Source organism: Pteronotus mesoamericanus, unplaced genomic scaffold (assembly GCF_021234165.1).
Source record: "Pteronotus mesoamericanus isolate MK-2021 breed Mesoamerican mustached bat unplaced genomic scaffold, CSHL_Meso_final scaffold_54, whole genome shotgun sequence".
In the NCBI taxonomy this organism is placed as follows: domain Eukaryota; kingdom Metazoa; phylum Chordata; class Mammalia; order Chiroptera; family Mormoopidae; genus Pteronotus; species Pteronotus mesoamericanus.
The window spans coordinates 41,174,301-41,193,875 of record NW_026555321.1 but is presented as its reverse complement, the minus strand read 5'-3'; the positions used below and the strand labels follow the sequence as shown (position 1 = coordinate 41,193,875).

At 35.6% G+C, this 19,575-nt stretch overlaps 1 protein-coding gene across 1 annotated transcript in view; it reads left to right on the top strand.

The window, feature by feature from the left end:
- Positions 1-19,575, top strand: part of DNAH12 (dynein axonemal heavy chain 12) — a 230,243-nt gene that overhangs the window by 189,921 nt on the left and 20,747 nt on the right. The window contains exons 59-64 of the mRNA XM_054561819.1: positions 1,771-1,911; positions 7,719-7,877; positions 8,041-8,185; positions 14,512-14,662; positions 14,874-15,127; positions 15,337-15,477. Coding sequence (XP_054417794.1) covers positions 1,771-1,911; positions 7,719-7,877; positions 8,041-8,185; positions 14,512-14,662; positions 14,874-15,127; positions 15,337-15,477 — 991 coding nt within the window. The remainder of the gene's footprint in view (positions 1-1,770; positions 1,912-7,718; positions 7,878-8,040; positions 8,186-14,511; positions 14,663-14,873; positions 15,128-15,336; positions 15,478-19,575) is intronic.

Here is a 19,575-nt window from a genome sequence, read left to right as displayed (position 1 = left end):
TAAATAGAACAACAAATCAGTGTTTCTGTCTCTCACTAGTAAAAAAAATTTTTTGAAGTTACTTGGGTTAGTTGTTTCACTCTTCAATATGGTAATATTCATGTGAAATATGATTAGGTCCATGTGTTTATTTTTGTATTTCACTTCAGAGTGTTTTCCTCATTCATGTTGATTTTATTTTTGTTGTTGTTGACTTTAATTTTATTATACTTTCAGCACATAAACCATTAATTTAATTCCAAAATAAATCCTGTACTAAAAGATGTGTTCAAAGAAGTGTCACTACCCCCACCTGTCCATCCCATTTCCATGGACACAAGTGTTATTTTTTAAAATTACATGTTTAAGTTTGAGGTAAATGCAGACTCACATGCAATTATAAGAAACAATACATTGATCCTGTATACTTTTTACCCAGTTTCCCCAATGGTGACATATTGAAAACCTATAGTACAATATCACAACCAGTATATTGATATTGATATTGAAGTTGTACACACACAAAAAAACTGTATGGTCAAAACGTATGAAACTTCCATCCCCACAAGGATCCCCATGTTTCCCTTTTATAGTCATACCCTTTTCCCTCCCATCCCCACACTCTTCTTAACCCTTTGCAACCACTAATCTGTTTTTCATTTCTATAATTTTGTCATTTTTAGAACATTATATAAATGAAGTCATACAACATATAATTTGGAGGGATTGTCTTTTTTCACCCAGCATAATTCTTTGAGAATTTATTCAAGTTGTTGCATGCATCAGTACTTTGCTCCTCTTTATTGCTGAAAAGTATTTCATGATGTTGATGTGCTACAGATTGTTTAATCATTCAACTATTGAAGGACATTTGGGTTATTTCCAATATTGGGCTATTAGAAATAAAACTGCTGTAAACATGTATGTACAGGTTTTGTGTGAACCTAAGTTTTCATTTCTGTAAGACAAATGCCTAGGGATGCACTTTCTGAGTTATGTGGTAGTTGCTTGTTTATTTTTTTAAAGCAATTGCTGAATTTTTCCAGAAAGGGTGTATTATCTTATATTCCTATTAATATTACTGAAAATATTAAACTAAAAACAATGAAAGCAATATATGCCAATTGCAAAATTTTTTAAACATGAGAATAAAGAAGAAAATAGTTAAAACCCAACCAAGAAGTAACCACATTTGTTTATATGTTTTCTAATTTTTCATATATAGTTTTTAATGTATAGATTTTAACCTAGATTTTAGGCTTCTTTGGGACAAGTAAATGTTTTATAATTCTTTGTCTCATACAGTTCCATTACCAGCATAGATCCTCAGGCTAATAAACATTTGATAGGTGTTTTTTAATTAACTTATTGTTTTCAGTCATTTTGGAGTACAATATGAAATTTAAAATTTTGAAAATAGATAATGTAAACCATATTTCATTTTCTCATAGAATTATACCCTGTTTTTTACATAAAGATTTGTAAGAAATTGTACACACATACAAGCTCTACGAGGAGGTCCCTTATACCCTTCACCTTGTTTCTCCAATGGTAATATTTGCATAATTGCAGTATAATTTCACAGCCAGGAAATTCACTTGGTACAATCCAGATAGCTTATTCAGCCTTCACCAGTTTTACGTGCACTCATTTGTGTGTGTGTATGGTTTCATATTTTCAACAGTAAGTACTTTGATAAAATAAAAACCAATTACATGTTAATTTATATTTTACTTACTTTTCTCTTAGTTTTATTTGACTAAATATATTTTCCTTTTTTTGACCTTTTAGTAACAAGTCCAAAATCTTGGAAAAGCGCCTGCGATATTTGAATGACCACTTCACATACAACTTATACTGTAATATATGTCGGTCACTATTTGAGAAGGACAAACTGTTGTTTTCCTTTTTATTATGTGCCAATCTTCTTTTGTAAGTTACTTGCTTTTTCCTACTTTATTTATTTTAAAAACCTGCCTGGAATATCTAATTAATAAAGGTGTTTACTCTGTTTAATTCATGACTTTACTTGTATATTTCCATACAATAGTATTGGTGTTTTTGTTTATTTGATTTTTTAAATTTAGATTACACAGGAAAGTTTACAAAATATTCATGAACAGGTCAATAAATTCTTACAAAGCAAAAATCTTTGTAACACTATCACCCAAGTCAAGAAAGAAAGTTTTTTCAGATGGGCTTCTTTCACTTAATAATATGTATTTAAGGTCTTTCCATATCTTTTTATGGCCTGATAGCTTACTTTTTTTTTAGCACTGGAGAATATTGGATTGTATAGATGTATCACAGTTTATTTATCTGTTCATCTACTGAAGGAATCCTTGCTTTCTTCAAGTTTTGGAAATTATGAACAAAACTGCTACAAATATTTGTGTACAGGTTTTTGTGTACACATAACTTTTCAACTCATTTGATGAAATACCAAAGAATATGACTATTGGATCAAGTGTTAAGAGTATGTTAAGTTTTGTAAGACCTTGTCTTCCAAACTAGCTCATATCATTTTGCATTCCACCAGCAAAAAAAAATGAGTTCCTGTTGCTCCATATTCTTACTAGCACTGGGTCTTGTCAATGTTCTCAATTTTGACCATTCTAATAGATGTCTACTGTTATCTTGTTTTAATTTTCATTTTTCTAATGACATATGATGTTGAGAATCTTTTCATATGTTTATTTGCCATCTTTATACTTTCTTTGGTGAGGTCTTGTTAGGTCTTTTGTCTGTATTTTAACCAGTTTGGTTGTTTATTTTTTATTGTTGAGTTGGATTGCCAGTCTTTTACCAGATATGTCTTTTGTAATTATTTTCTCCCAGTCTTATATAGTGAGTCTTGAAATCACATAGTGTCAGTCCTCTTTGTTCTTCCCCTTCACTATTGTGTTGGTTATTCTGGGTTTTTGCCTCTCCATATAAAGTAAACTTTAGAATCAGTTTGTCTATATATACAAAATAAGTGGCTGGCATTTTTAAAAATTATTTATTTCTTTTAAAAAAATTTTCACATACATTTGTCTCCCTTTATCCACCACCATTTTCCCCTGTCCCACCCACCTCCCCCCTTCAATCCTTCCCCATCTTGGCTTCATCCATGTGTCCTTCATACCTGTTCCTTGATCTGACCCTTTCCCTTCTCCTTCCTCCTACCCTTCTCCCTCCCTCTCTCCTGTCCCTGTCGGTTTTTTCTTTCTTTCAATGTTGCTGGTCATATTTTCCTTGCCTGCTTGCTTTGCAGATTAAGTTCCACTTATAGGTGAGATCATATGGTATTTGTCTTTCACTGCCCGGCTTATTTCACTTAGCATAATGCTCTCCAGTTCCATGCATGCTTAATGCTCTCCAGTTCCATGCATGCTGTTGCGAAGGGTAGTAGCTCTTTCTTTCTTTCTTTCTTTCTGCTGTGTAGTATTCCATTGTGTAAATGGACCATGGTTTTTTGGTCCACTCATTTACTGATGGGCACTTAGGTTGCTTCCAGCACTTGGCTGTTGTAAATTGTGCTGCTATGAACATTGGGGTGCATAGGTTCTTTTGAATTGGTGTTTTGGGATTCTTAGGATATACTCCCAGCAATGGATTCGCTGGGTCAAAAGGCAGTTCCATTTTTAGCTTTTTGAGGAAATTCCAAACTGTTTTCCACAGTGGCTGCACTAGTCTGCATTTCCACCAACAGTGTACTAGGGTTCCCTTTTCTCCACAACCTGACCAGCACCTGTCGTTTGTTGATTTATTTATGATGGCCATTCTTGCCGGTGTGAAGTGGTATCTCATTGTGGTTTTAATTTGCATTTCTCTGATGGCTAGTGATATTGAGCATCCTTTCATATATCTCTGGGCCCTGTGCATGCCCTCTTTGGAGAAGTGTCTGTTCAGGTCCTGTGCCCATTTTTTAATTGGATTGTTTCCTTCCTGGAATGAAGTCGTGTGAGTACTTCATATATTTTGGAGATCAAAACCCTGTCTGAGGTATCATTGGCAAATATATTTTCCCATACAGTTGGTTCCCTTTTCATTTTCCTGATGTCTTCTTTAGCTGTGCAGAAGCTTCTTATTTTGATGAAGTCCTATTGGTTCATTTTTTCTTTTATGTCCCTTGATCTGGGGTCATATATTGGTAAAAAATATTGCTGCATGGGATATCTGAGAGTTTCAGGCCTATGTTCTCCTCTAGGACTTTTATGGTGTTGCAAGGTATATTTAAGTATTTTATCCGTCCTGAGTTATTTTTGTGTATGATGTAAGTTGGTGGTCGAATTCAATTTTTTGCATGTAGCTGTCCAGCTCTCCCGCACCATTTGTTGAAGAGGCTATTTTTATTCCACTTTCTGCTTCTGCACCCTTGTCTCATATTAATTTACAATGAAGACATGGTTTCATTTCTGGGCTCTCTGTTCTTTTCCATTGATCTATGTGTCTGTTCTTATGCCAGTACCAGACTGTTTTGATTACAGTGGCCTCGTAATATAGTTTGATGTCAGGTATTGTGATTCCTCTTACTTCGTTCTTCTTTCTCAAAATTGCTGCAGCTATTTGGGGTCATTTATGGTTCCATATAAATTTTTAAAATGTTTGTCCTATATCTGTGAAATACATCATTGGTATTTTAATAGGGATTGCATTGAATCTATAAATTGCTTTGGGCAGCATGGACATTTTGATGATGTTAATTCTTCCAATCCATGAACACAGTATATGCTTCCCTTTATTTGTGTCTTCCTTAATTTCTTTCTTCAATGTTGTATAGTTTTCTGCATACAGGTCTTTTACATCTTTGATTAAATTTATTCCTAGGTACTTTATTTTTCTTGTTGCTATAGCAAATGGGATTTTTTTTCTTGATTTCTGCTTCTGATATTTCATTTTTGGTATACAAAAACGTCTTCAATTTCTGAATATTGACTTTGCGTCCTGCTGTTTTGCCAAAATCACTTATTAGGTCGAGTAGTTTTTTGGTGGAGTCTACAGAGCTTTCTATGTACACTATCATGTCATTTGCAAAGAATGATAGTTTTACTTCCTCCTTTCCAATCTGGATGTCTTTCATTTCATTTTCTTGTCTGATCTCTGTGGCTAGGACTTTTAATACTATGTTGAATAGAAGAGGTGAAAGCAGACATCCTTGTCTTGTTCCTGATCTAAGTGGGAAAGTGTTTGGTTTTTGCCCATTGAGTATGAGGTTGGCTGTATCTTTTTCATAAATGGCCTTTATGATGTTGAAGTATGCCCGCTTTATTCCCACTGTGCTGAGTGTTCTTATCATAAATGGATGCTGTACCTTAGCAAATGCTTTTTCAACATTGATAGGATCATGTGGTTTCTGTCTTTCTTTTTGTTTATGTGATAGATTACGTTTATTGATTTGTGAATATTGAACCATCCTTGCATCCCTGGGATGAATCCCACTTGATCATGGTGGACGACCTTTTTGATGTATTGCTGAATGCTGTTTGCCAATATTTTGTGAGGATTTTAGCATCTATGTTCATCAGCGATGTTGGCCTATAGTTTTCTTTCTTGGTTGTGTCTTTATCTGGTTTTGGAATTAGGATGATGTTGACCTCATAAAAAGAGTTTGGGAGTCTTCCCTCTCCTTGAATTTTTTGGAAGAGTCTGAAGACAGGGGTTAGCTGTTCCTTAAATGTTCTGTAAAATTCTCCTGTGAAAATGTCCAGTCCAGGGCTTTTGTGTGCCAGGAGTTTCTTGATTACTGCTTCAATTTCCCCAGCTGTTATCAGTCTGTTCAGGCTTTCTGCTGCTTCTTCATTCGGTGTTGGAAGGTTATATTTTTCTAGAGATTTGTCCATTTCTTCAAGGTTTGCAAATGTCTTGGCATATAGTGGTTCATAGTAATTTCTTGTAGTCCTTTGCATTTCTGTGGTATCGGTTGTTACTTCTCCTCTTTCATTTCTGATCTTATTTATTTGGGTCCTCTCCCTTTTTTTCTTGATGAGTCTGCTTAAAGCCTTGTTGATTTTGTTTATCTTTTCAAAGAACCAACTCCTGGATTGGTTGATCCTTTGAATTGTTCTTTTAGTCTCTTTGTCATTCAGTTCTTCTCTGATCTAGATTATTTCCTTTCTTCTTCAGACTCTGGGCTTTGTTTTTTGTTGTTTCTCCAGTTCTTGAAGCTGGAGGGGTAGGTCATTTATTTGAAATGTTTCTATCTTTTTTAGGTAGGCCTGAATTTCTATGAACCCTAGGACTGCATTCGCTGTTGTGTGTTTTGGACTGTTGTGTGTTCATTTTAATTTGTTTCCAGAAATTTTTGGTTTCTTCTTTGATCTCATTATTGACCCATTCATTGTGTAAAAACATGCTATTCAGTCTCCATGAGTCTGAATGTTTTTGAGTTGTTTCCTTGAGGTTGGTTTCTAGTTTCAAGCCCTTGTGATCTGAGAAAATTCTTGTTGTGATTTCAGGTTTCTTGAATTTGTTGAGACTTGTTTTGTGTCCTGTCATGTGGTCTGTCTTTGAAAATGTTCCATGTGCATTTGAAAAGAATGTGTATTTTCTTCTTTGGGATGAAAGGTTCTATATATGGCAGTTAAGTCCATTTGATCTAATGCGTTGTTCAGTTCCACAATATCCTTGGTGATGTTTTGTTTGGAAGATCTGTCCATTGTTGACAGTGGGGTGTTAAAATCCCCTACTACCAGTGTGTTGCTGTCTATATCTTTCTTGAAGTCCTCCAAGATTTTCCATATATATTGGGGTGCTCCTATGTTAGGTTCATATAAGTTTACAATGTTTATGTCTTCTTGATGGATTCTTCCTTTGAGTATTATGAAGTGTCCCTCTGGGTCTCTTTTTATGGCCTTTGTTTTGGAATCCCTTTTGTCTGATATAAGTATTGCTACCCCTGCTTTTTTTCCTGTCCATTTGCTTGGAATATTTTTTTCCATCCCTTTACCTTCAATCTGTGTTGGTCCTTTGTCTTAGGTGGGTTTCTTGTAGGCAGTGTATGTGTGGGTCATGTTTTCTTATCCATTCAGCTATCTTGTGTCTTTTGATTGGGGCATTTAATCCATTTACACTTTAAGTTATTATTGTTAGGTACTTATTCAATCTTTCCCTTTGTACTGGTGATCCTCTCTTTCTCACTCTTTAGCTTATCTGGTAATGCTGGTTTGTTGGAGATGTATTCTTTTAGCCTTCTGTTGTCTGAGAAACTCCTTACTTCACCTTCCATTTTAATTTAGAGCCTTGGGTAGAGTACTCTTAGCTGCAGGCTCTTGCTTTTCATGACTTGGAATATTTGTTGCCATTCCCTTCTGGCTTGTAGTGTTTCTGTTGAGAAGTCAGCAGCTAGCCATATCAGGGCTCTCTTGTATGTTACTACCTGTTTCTCCCTTGCTGTCTTTGGGATTCTCTGTTTGTCTTTGATATTTATTGTTTTAATGATGATATGTCTTAGAGTGGGTCTCATTGGGTTCCTCTTGAATGGGACCCTCTGTGCTTCCTGGACTTGTGTGACTTTTTCTCTCCTTCCTTTAGGGAAGTTTTCCATCATCACTTTTTCAAACAGGTGCTCTATCCCTTGTTCCTCTTCTCCTTCTTGTATCTCTATTATACGGATATTATTACATTTCAGGTTGTCCTGCACTTCCAATTTGACAGATCTGGAATCAGTCCTGTTTATTTTATCCAACCTATAAAAGCAGAAATTTAATAAATTTTTAAATCAACAATTTACACTAGTTTTTGTTTTGGGAATACAGGGCAAAGAAAGAGATTGACTACCAGGAATTTATGTTTCTTTTAACTGGAGGAGTAAGTCTTAAGACTGCTGAGAAAAATCCTGATCCAACATGGTTACAGGAAAAAAGCTGGGAGGAAATTTGTCGTGCTAGTGAATTTCCTGCCTTCAAAGGGCTCAGGTAATTGTTTAAACTTGATTTAGTATTGAATAATGATGGATAAATTTGTTATCTAGTGATTTTTAAATGTTTTTTTAGCTGTCTTGATTTATCTCCTTCCTCTATAATCTCTCTTTAAATTTTCCCCTATGAAAGAATAACTATTAATCTTTTTTTCCATTAGGGCACATTTTTGTGAATATATAAATGAATGGCAGGAAATATATGACAGTAAAGAGCCACACAATGCTAAATTTCCAGCACCAATGGATCAGAAGCTAAATGAATTACAGAAAATAATAATTCTTCGATGCTTAAGACCCGATAAGGTAAAAGAAAAATAAGTTCCATTTGGAACCAGGTAATTTGCCATTTTTGAAGACTAGGTTTAAAGTTATTGATATTTTGTTCTTTAACCCTTGTTTCAGATACTCTAAAGCATCCATGGAGCTCCTTCAATCTGTAGGTTTAAAGTTTTCCTCAACTTGGTAAAATTTTGGCCATTATTTTTTCAAATATTTTTAGCCTCCTTACCCATTATTCCAATTAAGTATGCATTAGACTGGTATTATATCACAGGTGACTAATATGCTCTTACCTTTTTAAATATTTTATTTATTTTTAGAGTGAGGGTACAAGAGACAGAAAGAGAAGGAGAAACATCAGTGTGTGAAATATATATTGATCACACACATGTTCTATTTCTATTTTCATGGTTTCCTTTAAATACTTCAACACAGTTATAGTAACAGTTTTTAAATCTTTGCTAATGCCATCATTTCTAGACCTGTTTCTATTTAATGATTTTACTTGTGGACTTAAATTCTATTTTACTACTTCTTGGCATGGCCAGGAATGCTTCACTGGATGATGGACATCCTTGATGATTTGAATTTTGTTATCTTCTTTTGAAGATTGTTGAATTTTGTTTGGCGAGTTCAGGGTTTAATAAACAACACCAATGGGCAAAATCCAGCCTATTACCTAATTTTGTCCAGCCTGTGAGCTAAGAATGGTTTTTATCATTTAAAGAGTTGTTTTAAAGGAAAAGAAAAGAAAAGGAATACACAGCAGAAGTTGTCTGTGGCCCACAAAACCTAAAATGTTTACTTTCTAACCCTTTATAGAAAATAGTTTGCCAACCCCTTTGGTTATGTAGTTAAATTACTTAAATTCCAATTTTTCCCTTCAAAGATTGTTCTAAGATTTGTTAGGGCAGGTGTAGAATACCCTTTACTCAGTGGATAATTTAGCTCCACTACTGAAGTATAGCCCTTCTGGGGCCTTTACTGAATGCCCCAAGTGGTCACCAAGGACCCTCCACTGTGGCTATTAGAAACTTGAGTAATTCCCAGCCTTGCATGAACTCTGGTAGCTCCTCTGGTCCCCAGTTCACAGCTCCCCAGTCCCTCTTTCCTTGGCTTACGCATGCACACGATAGTATTCAGTAAATGTTCATGGTTCCTGTTGTGAAGATTTCTGAGCTCTTTTTCTGGAAATTTCCCTTCTAATTTGAACTCTGCAATCTCCAGCAGCTTCAGCGTTCTTGAATTCTGATTCCTGTCTTCCCAACTCAACAACACTGTATCGCTCTGCTTTCTTGTGCTCTCCCTGTTCCACAGTCTGAAGTGTACCTCTCAGAAGAAAACCAAGGACATAATACCTGATTTGCTTCCTTTTTCTCATGGATCACAGCCTTGTACCATCTGCTGTCTGAATAGCCAATGTCTGAAAATGATTGTTTCATTAATTTTGCCCATTTTTTAATTTATGGTGAAAGGATAAATCTGGTCTCTGTTAACTCCATATTGGCTGGAAGCAGAAGATGGTAGAAAATTTTATACATGTTACAATTTTATTATTTGAAACATGCACAAAAATCATTCTATAGGTAAAATAAATTGAGTGATAACAATTTTCACATATTCAAGAAGGGTAATTATGGTGTTACAAAGGAAAAATTTTAAGCAGATAAAATTAAAAACTATGCTCATACATATAGTTTAAACTAAGTCATTTCACCTTTCTGAGCAGAAGTTACACCATTTATAAAATGAAAGTGTTGAAAGTGATGGTGATGGTCCCTTCTTTTCTTCCTTTCTTTTTGTCTGTCTTTCTTCCTTTCACATTTTATGTTTTGAGTAAAGTTTCACAAGGAGCATTATTTAATGCATCATTCAGTCTCTGAGTAGGTTCAAATGGAGGCCTATGTATTTACTTGACTTCTGAGTATTTCTCCTTACTCTAACTCAGAAAGACCTTTGTAGTGAGTTGGCCAAAAAGTCCATCTAGTTTTTGTCATAAAATAAAAGACACATTTTTTTTTTTCACCAATAACTTCATTGATTTGGATATTTTGAGTATGTCGGCTGTCTGCCGCTATTGGCTTCTAGTGGTTAGAGGCCCAGGGTGTTGCTAAACAGCTTCCAAAGCATAAGACAGCCCCACAGTAAAGAATCATTTGGCTAAAATGTCAATAGGACCAAGAAATTTCACAAACCACTTTTGACACATTTAATTTAATTCAATTAAAATCAACTCAACTTGATCAACTCAATTTCAGTCAGTCACAGCACTTTCTCTATAACTGCACAAATTTTTTTATGCATTTCAGTTGTGTTTTTACCTTTCTTGACAAAATAAAGCATCATATGCCAAAAATGTTGCATATTTTCTTCTATCTTCAATATTAAAATGGCTGCAAAAAATCACCAGATTTGATAAGTTTTTTTTAAAATTCATACTGCTATGACAGCTGTCACAATACAATCTAACAAAATTGTTTCAAATGAAGTTAAAGACAACTAAGCACTACTGGAGCCATCCTAGGGAAAAAACTAAGCAAACTTTTTGGCCAACCCAATACATTGTTAAAAGTTACCTCATTCTTTCTTAGGTTACAGTTGTGTATACACATTTCTTGAACTAGAAAATAAGACCCTTGAAGGCCAAAGGTCAAGACCTTGAAGGTCAAGACTTTAAAAGTCAAGACCCTTGACTCTTTACTCCTTATTTTATCACCAGTAACCTCCCTTGTTTATAGTAAACTAAGCAATGTATATCTCTGCATCTGGGAAACTCTTGCCTATTTGCATTCCACTGAATGGCTCCCTGATGGCTAATGGAGATGTTCCTTCAATACCACATGTGGGTTATTTCTTTGTCTGCTAAGCTTGGGAGCCTGAGCTTAAATATCATAGCACTTACCACACTGGAACATATAGTAATTATCTATTTGTTAGGTTTTCCTTCTAGCTTGTGAGCTTCTTAAAGTCAGGACCCATGTCTTATTTTGCTATATATCTCCAAGACTTAAAAAGTAGTGTCTGGCAAATGGTAGGAGCTCAATAAATGTCTGTGAATTGAGTTGATTTTAATTGAACCAAACTAAATTCCATTAAACGAAATTCCATTAAAGCCTGTATTAGTCAGGGTTCTCCAGAGAAACAGAACCAGTAGTGTGGGGGGGGGGGGGAAGGGGGGGGGAGAGAGAGTGAGCGAGCGGTACAGATTTGAAGGAATTGGATTCATGACTGTGGAGGTGGCTAGTCCAAAATCTATAGGCTTAGAGATTCAGGGAAGAGTTGATGATACAGCTCAAATCCAAAGGCAGCCTGCTGGCAGACTTTCCTCTTCTTCAGTGGAAGCCAGTCTTTTTTCTCTTAAGTCCTTTAACTGATTGGACAAGGCCCACTCACATCTTTCAAATATCTTCACAGCAACATCTAGACTAGTATCTGACTGAATATCTGGGTACAGTGTCCTAGCCAAGCTAACACTTAAAATTAACTATCACAAAGCCCATTTCCAGGTCTGCTCAAAACTCCATAATTTCATCTCTAGAGTATCTTATATGAAGGATCAAAATCTTATAGAAAAGTCGAATTACTTTTTCTTATATTAAACTGCTAGAACGAGGTACTTTTTCTGTAGAAAACAGTCATACTTGATTACAGTTAATCATCTCAGGGAGCATTACCTTTGACCAGTGTGCAGACTAATGGGAAGCAAGGTCTCTGTGTCCTCAGAATCTCCCCTTCCTTGAAATATATTTTGAAAATCTATTGTGCTATGTAAAAACTGTACATGGCATTAATGATAAAAATAAATAAAAAAAATTTCATCTTTGTTCATGAGGAGTTATTTTAAAAAATAAAAAGCTTCTTCATCATTGTGAACTCCTTTTTGAAAAACCTTTAGTGGCCTTTTAATACATACAGAATAATGACAAATACAGCTTGACAATCTTGTTACCTTGACTAATCTGACCTCTATTCTGCCATTCCTTTATTTTGTTCTCCTTGAAACTTCCACTGTTTCAAACTACAGAATTGCTCACAACTGCACAAAATGACTCATATATAAAGCTCCATCCTTCTTTCCCACCTATTCCACAGACCTTCCAGGACTGCGGATGCCTTTGATTCTCTCTACTCTTTTCATTGAATTCCTACAGTTTTCATTTTAGAAAGTTGTTTCACATTTAGAAGATAATACCCAATACTTTTTTGTATTTACTTACTGCTGCTAATGTTGCAGAATAGACTTTTTAAAATTAACTTTAATATAACTTATAGGTAACATATTCCTGTGGTTCAAATCTGAAATGCTGTTTTGAATCACATGAATATATGAATCCAGTGAAAAGTGGACCTCCAGTCTCCATCCCCGCAGGCAATTAATGCCATCTGCTCCTTAATATGCATACAGGTAGTTTCTCCTTTTATTTGTTTATTTTAATTCTCACCCAAGGACATGCTTATTGATTTTAGAGAGAAGAAAGAGAGAGAAGAAAAGAAACATTGATGTTAGAGAGAAACATCAATTGGTTGCTTTTCATACAGGACTCCGACCAGGGATCGAACCTGAAACCTAGGCATGTGCCCTGAGAACCAAACTTTTGGCCTTTTGGTTTGCAAGATGGCATCCAACCAACTGAGCCACACTGGTCAGGGCTCCATTAACTCTGAACACAAATGGTAGCATCCACTGTTTTACATATTTTTATTTTCCCTATCAGTTCATACAGAGCTTTCTCATTCTTTTTTACAATTGCATGGTATTTCATTGTATGATTATACCAAAATTTCTTTAACCGGTTCCTATTGATGGATCACTACAATATTTGTATATTACCTACTATAAAAATGCTGCAATGAACAACCTTATTCAAAAGTCATTTCTCACATGTGCAAAGCCCTCTGAGAATAAAGGCCTGAGAATAAAATTTCTGGGTCAGTGGATTTGCCCATTGTAATTATACAGATATTGTCAAATTGCCCGCCATGAAAGTTATACCAGGTTACTCTTCCACAGCATAGGTGAAAATGTCACTTTACCCATACTTTTGCCCACACCGGTATATTGCCAAACTTTTGGATCTTTGAAAATCCATGCAGAGGGTTTGAGGAATTTGGGGACTGGTGAAAGAAAAAGATATGACCACGAGGTGGCAGTAGCACACATGAACGTCATTAGTTGATGCTTTCACGGGTTTGCACGTTGGGAAGGGAGATAGCAGGAGTCTGTCAAAAAGCCTGGAATGGTGGGGTGGGGTGGAAGATGTTCACTACTCCAAAGGGAGAAGAGTAAGGAAACTCCCAAGGGAGAGGGAGCTTATGCAATGTGTAGGTGATCTTGCTTAGCAACACTGACCGCTGGGAGTCTCTGGATCAGAGCTCCGAAGGGCAGCAGACTCTTGGGGTCTTAATGTCCTGGGGTTTATCTTATCTGTGACTAGTAAATATTTGGTGCAACCCAACATTTAGGCAGGCTCTAAGTACCTAAAAATCTGATTATTTGGGCTATGTTTAAAACAACCGAATATGTAAAATTTTGAGTTTGGTGCTGGTGGGCTTTTGAGCTAATAGGTTTCAGCCTGCAGGGAAGAAATAAACAATCTAGGAGTGAATACACAGGAGCTATCTTTGTCCCATTTATATAACAATCTGTTAAGTGAAAATAGTATCTAAGTATAGTTATAATTTGTATTTTATGAGTTTTGGGGTATAGACTAAGATGTCCTAACTAAGAGACCTAAAATACCATAGCTTAAATAAAAGTGAAATTAATTTCTTCCTTTATAAACAGTCCAGAGGAAATGGACTAGCAGGTCAGCTCTGTTCTTGAAATCATTTTAGAGATTCAAGTTCCTTCTCTCATGCTAGAGAAACCTCCTAGAGTGTGGCTCATGAACACCTCATCTGTTGAAGAGAAAAAGAATGTTGAAGGCAAACAGCTTTCTTATAAAAATATGATGTGGAAGCTCCACTTATAATTTCTATTTGTATCATGTTGGTCAAAACTTTGTCACATGACCACATCTAGCTGCAAGAAAAGTTGGGAAAACTTGGGGTTCTATTACCAAAAGGAGACAAAAAGGGGAACAGTTTGCAGTCTGTGCTATACTGAATGAGGTTGAACATCTCTTGATAAGTGTAAAATCCATTTCTATTTCATTTTCTATAAACTGTTTATCTTCTTTGCCAATTTTTCTTTTGGATTGTTAGTCTTGTCTCATCAATTTATAGACTTTTAATAAGAGTCTGTGTGCTTTTCTTGGCCATTAAACTCATATTTTACTCTGTTGGTTTTCAGTAATAAAGTGGTTATGTGAAATAAAAATTAAAGATCACATCTTTTCTCTCTTTAACAGATAACTTCAGCTATAACAAATTATGTAACTGACAAACTAGGGAAAAAGTTTGTTGAGCCTCCACCATTTGATTTGACAAAGAGTTACTTGGATTCAAATTGCACCAGTCCTTTAATTTTTGTGCTATCTCCAGGAGCAGATCCCATGGCCAGTAAGTGTATATACTGTCAACTTTAAAGAAATTATAAATAAAACAATATGCTTAGTGTCCACTTTTATATGACTGTGAATCAGTTAGTAAATCTGGTATTTATAAGAAAAGGTCACTAGAATTTTCCAATTAAACACCTATTACTGAAACATAAGGCATATTTTATAATTTTAGAGTAAGCCGGAAACCCATATATTTTGTGCCCTCTTAGGCCTGCTGAAATTTGCAAATGATAAAGCTATGTCTGGAAATAAATTTCAAGCTATTTCACTGGGACAGGGACAAGGACCAATTGCAACAAAAATGATTAAAGCAGCAATAGAAGAAGGAACTTGGGTTTGCCTACAAAATTGTCACCTTGCTGTCTCCTGGATGCCCATGTTGGAAAAAATATGTGAAGATTTTACCCCTGAAGTCTGTAACTCATCCTTTAGGCTTTGGCTCACAAGTTATCCAACTCCAAAAGTATGTTTATTTCCTCTGGAGTTCCATAGATATATTTAATTGTCTGTTACCTTGTATATCTTAAATCAAATTTTAACTGCTTAACTTGCAGAGTTTTTAAAAACATTTCTGGAGTCCTCTCCTGTCCTTATTTTTAATCCACTGATGTATGCATTATTAGGACTCCAGCTGGTTATCTTGAGTAATGCTCTTTGTTTATTTTGTCTTAGTTCCCAGTAACAATTCTACAGAATGGAGTAAAAATGACCAATGAACCTCCCACGGGACTTCGGCTAAATCTCCTTCAATCGTATCTCACTGATCCAGTTTCTGATCTTCAGTTTTTTCATGGATGCCAGGGAAAGGAGCTGGTAATATTCAGCCTCTGAAACTTTTAAAATATGTTTATATAATGATAAAATATGGAATATGTTTTAGTTAATAATGTTAAACTTCAGGCACTTCCTAAGAAGGCAGAAATTATACCTATCTTTTCAATAATTGTATTTCCAATTGTTTGTATCGTTTCCCAAGTAGTAGACAGTCAAATGAATATTTGCTGAATAAATGAATGTATCTTAGTTTGTAAACCAAAGCCCATTAGTCTTTGACTAAGACCCAAGTATAGCTATCTCTTTTCACATCATTTATTAATTCAACAAATAAGTGTGTTAGGTACAGTCCTACATACTAGATACAAAACAATGAGATTAAAATAGACTCCCCTCAATAACCTGCTTTCATGAAACTTAAATTACAGCAATAATGCTTTGACATATTAATAATGCTTTTCAATGTATCCACATAAACAGTTTTGCACATGGTATCAGGGAATTTAGGAGTGTCAATAATAGTACCCTTTCCCATGCTCTAATTCTTACCAGTTAAGAAACAGGAAAAAGTATAAATACATGGGGACCAAATTATAACCTTAATTATTGATATAGATGAGGTTGGAAGATGTAGTTTATGTCTGTGTAGAAATGGGATTCATATTACTGAGCCCAGAATTAAGCAGATTTATCCCCCCTGAGGAACAGAGGAAAAATTCCTCTCTGCAGAAGTCTCATGTCTAAGAGAGAAAAGAGAGAAGCTGAGCAAAGCATATTTGGTTAACTTTTCCCAAATTTACAGATCAGATGGGTCACTCTTCTCTCCTGCAGTGAGTACAGGAAGGAGAATATTCAGAAGTGTTACATTAATTGAGATTTCCCCACATCGAAGAAAACACCAGTACTAGGAGAAAATCCACTGCCCTCACCTCCAAAACATGAATAATATTTATCATATTTGCCTGTTTGAGCTAGAAAAAGAATGATATTGAAGATAAAGTATTGAATTCTTTGGAAGCCAGCTAGTTTCTTTCTGCTTAATGATACTTTCTGTGTGCTCTCATTCTGAGTAATGATTTTGCTTCTAACTCTGGGAGAAAAACAGACTAGATACGTGGTGGTTTTAGCTATGAAGAGAGATTAGTTGAATGAAGAAGGTGTGGTGTCTTGTCCCCACCCAGGGTCTGAGCTCCTGCAATTAGAGCTGAGAGAGCCAGAAGCAGAGAAGGGAAACATTTAAAGATTCTAAACACAAGCAGAGCTGCTTTGGGGTTTAGATGGCCAAAATAAAGAATGGCACAGAGTTCAAGAAGCAGCACTCCCCTGAGTTACAGTATGAGCAAGCAACTTTGGTGCAAGCGCCCCACGCACTCAGACTTGTACCACATTCAAAGATAACCCTCTTGCCATGTATTATCATTTTTATGCGCCAAGAAATTATTCTGATAGTAAAACAAATGGGAGCTAGTGTAAGAGAAGAAAAAGGGTGTAGATGCCCTGTGACATTGGTTCTCAATGAGCATCACGTTCATCTGGTGGGGTGCTACTGCCAGAATTTCTAACTCAGTTGGTCTAGGGTAGGTCTTAAAAATTTAGTTTTAACACATTCTTAGGTGATGCTGATATTGATGGTCCTGGAAGCACACTTTGAGAGTCACTGCCTTTGGGTTTTGGTAGCTGGCTTTTTTTTTTTGGTAGGTACATAAGAAACTCCTTTGGAGGCTCCCAGAAACAGCTGGGATGCCCTTTAATAATGCCAATTTATGACCTTTGGGCCAGTAATAATTTGAGCTATCATCATTTGGCTATTAAAAGTAAATATGATCTTTATAGTCACAGGTAAATGGACATCTTGGGCATTTGTATTACCTAGCAATGATAGTATCTTATTTATTTCTCAGTTTACATATCTGTCTCCTATATTCAGCTGTGTTTTCCTTAAGGGCAGGGACATTTTCCTATATTATCATCCATCCATCCAGTAAATATTTCTTGAACACTTACTAGGCACACTTCTAGGACCTAGTAATATGGAGATGAACATATAAACATATGAAATTCATAAATATCTAAAAATCTCTGTCTTCATGGAGCTTACATTCTGGTCAAGGGAAATATGTGCAAGGAAGACAAACTTAACCATTAACCCCATAAACCTGGGGAGCTTGTTAAAGTTACAGATGTCAGTGGCCCACTCCTGGAGCTTCTGATTCACTAAGTCCAAAGCGGAGCTCAAGAACTGGTATAAATAAACTAATAACAAAGGAGATTGAAACGTTAACTAGTTTGGGAACCATTGCCACAATTCTATCATGAGCTATGGTAGGACAAAGAAAGGAAAAGAAAGGAGGGGAGAAAGGGAACAAGTATTTATTGAACACCAGCAAGTTCCAAGTAGTTTAAAATATACAAGCCTTATAACCCTGTAATATGGGCATTATTGTTACAACCTTGTTTTTTAAACATGAAAACTCGGGCAAATCAAATAAAACATTGAAGTCTTATAGCTTGCAAGTATTAGAGGCAAGATTTGGTACCCATGCCACTCTGCCTCTTCCCACTTTTGTATGGTTAACTCTTCTTGGCTGTTGAAGAAAGTATCTTGGAGGAAGGGACATTTGAAGTAGACACAAGAAGTATGCCTAAAGGCACAGAATTATGACAAGGCTGTTGAAAGAGCAACAAGTAGCTCATTTTTACTTGACTGGTGGGAAATAAGAATGGGAAGGAATACAGGTTCAAGACTGTGAAAATCTTCACTGCCTTGCTAAGATATTTGGATGAGTCAACACAAACTAGCACCACATCATAGAAAAATAACGAAAAGGCATACGCCATTGATGCTGGGTTGATGATATCATCTTTAGGTACATGATGATATCAGCCTGCTATACCCGTGGGTTAGTCACAAAATGTACCCTGGAAAAATGTAATTCAGAAATCAGTTGGAAAAAAGTACATATGGGGGAAGGGAAATGCTGCCTTCAGAAAAGGTTTTTTATAAAACAATATGTATTTTTAAACATTTGAGTGTTTTTAGAATACATAGATTGCTTTTATTGTATTTTTTCTGTTACCATTTATTCCCTTTATACCCACCCCACAATCAACACACTGTTGTCCATGTCCATGAGTCCTTTTTCCTACTCTCTATGAGTCTGTCTCTATTTTGCTTATTAGTTCAGTTTGTACATTAGATTACACATATGAGTGAAATCACATGGTATTTGCTTTTCTCTAACTGGCTTCTTTCACTTAACATAATTTTCTCCAGAACCATCCATGCTGTTGCAAAGGGTAAAATTTTCTTATTTTTTCGGCCTAGTAGTATTCCATTGTGTAAATGTCTCATAGCTGTTTTATCCACTCATCTACTGATGGACTCTTGGGCTGCTTCCATATCTTGGTGATTGTAAATAATGCTGAAATGAACATAGGGGTGTTTATGTTCTTTTGAATTAGTGTTTGGGGGTTCTTTTGATATATTCCCAGAGGTAGGATTGCTGGGTCAAAGGGCAGATTTGTTTTTAAGTTTTTGAGGTATTTCCATATAACTTTCCACAGTGGTTGTACAAATGTACATTCCTACCAACAATACACAAGGGTTCCCCTTTCTCCACATCTTCACCAGTGCTTGTTGTTTGTTGATTTATTGATGATAGCCATTCTGACCAGTGTGAGGTGATATCTCATTATGGTTTTAACTTGCATTTCTCTGGTGATTGGTGATGTTGAGCATCTTTTCATATGTCTATTGGCCATCTCTATGTCCTCTTTGGGAAGTGTCTATTCAAGTCCATTGCCCATTTTTAATTGGCTTATTTTTTGTTTGGAGTTTGGAGTTTTATAAATTTTGGATATAAACCTCTTATCAGATGATAGGCAAATATGTTCTCCCATTCTGTGGGTTGTCTTTCTTTTGTTGATGATTTCCTTTGCTGTACAAAAACTTTTTAGTTTGATGTGGTCTCATTTTTTTATTTTTTCTTTTGTTTCCCTTGCCTGAGGAGATATATCCAATGAGACATTGCTATGAACAATGCCTGAGATTTTACTGCCTGTGTTCTTTTCTAGAAATTTTATGGTTTTGGGTCTAACATTTAAGTCTTTAATCCATTTTGAATTTATTCTTGTGTG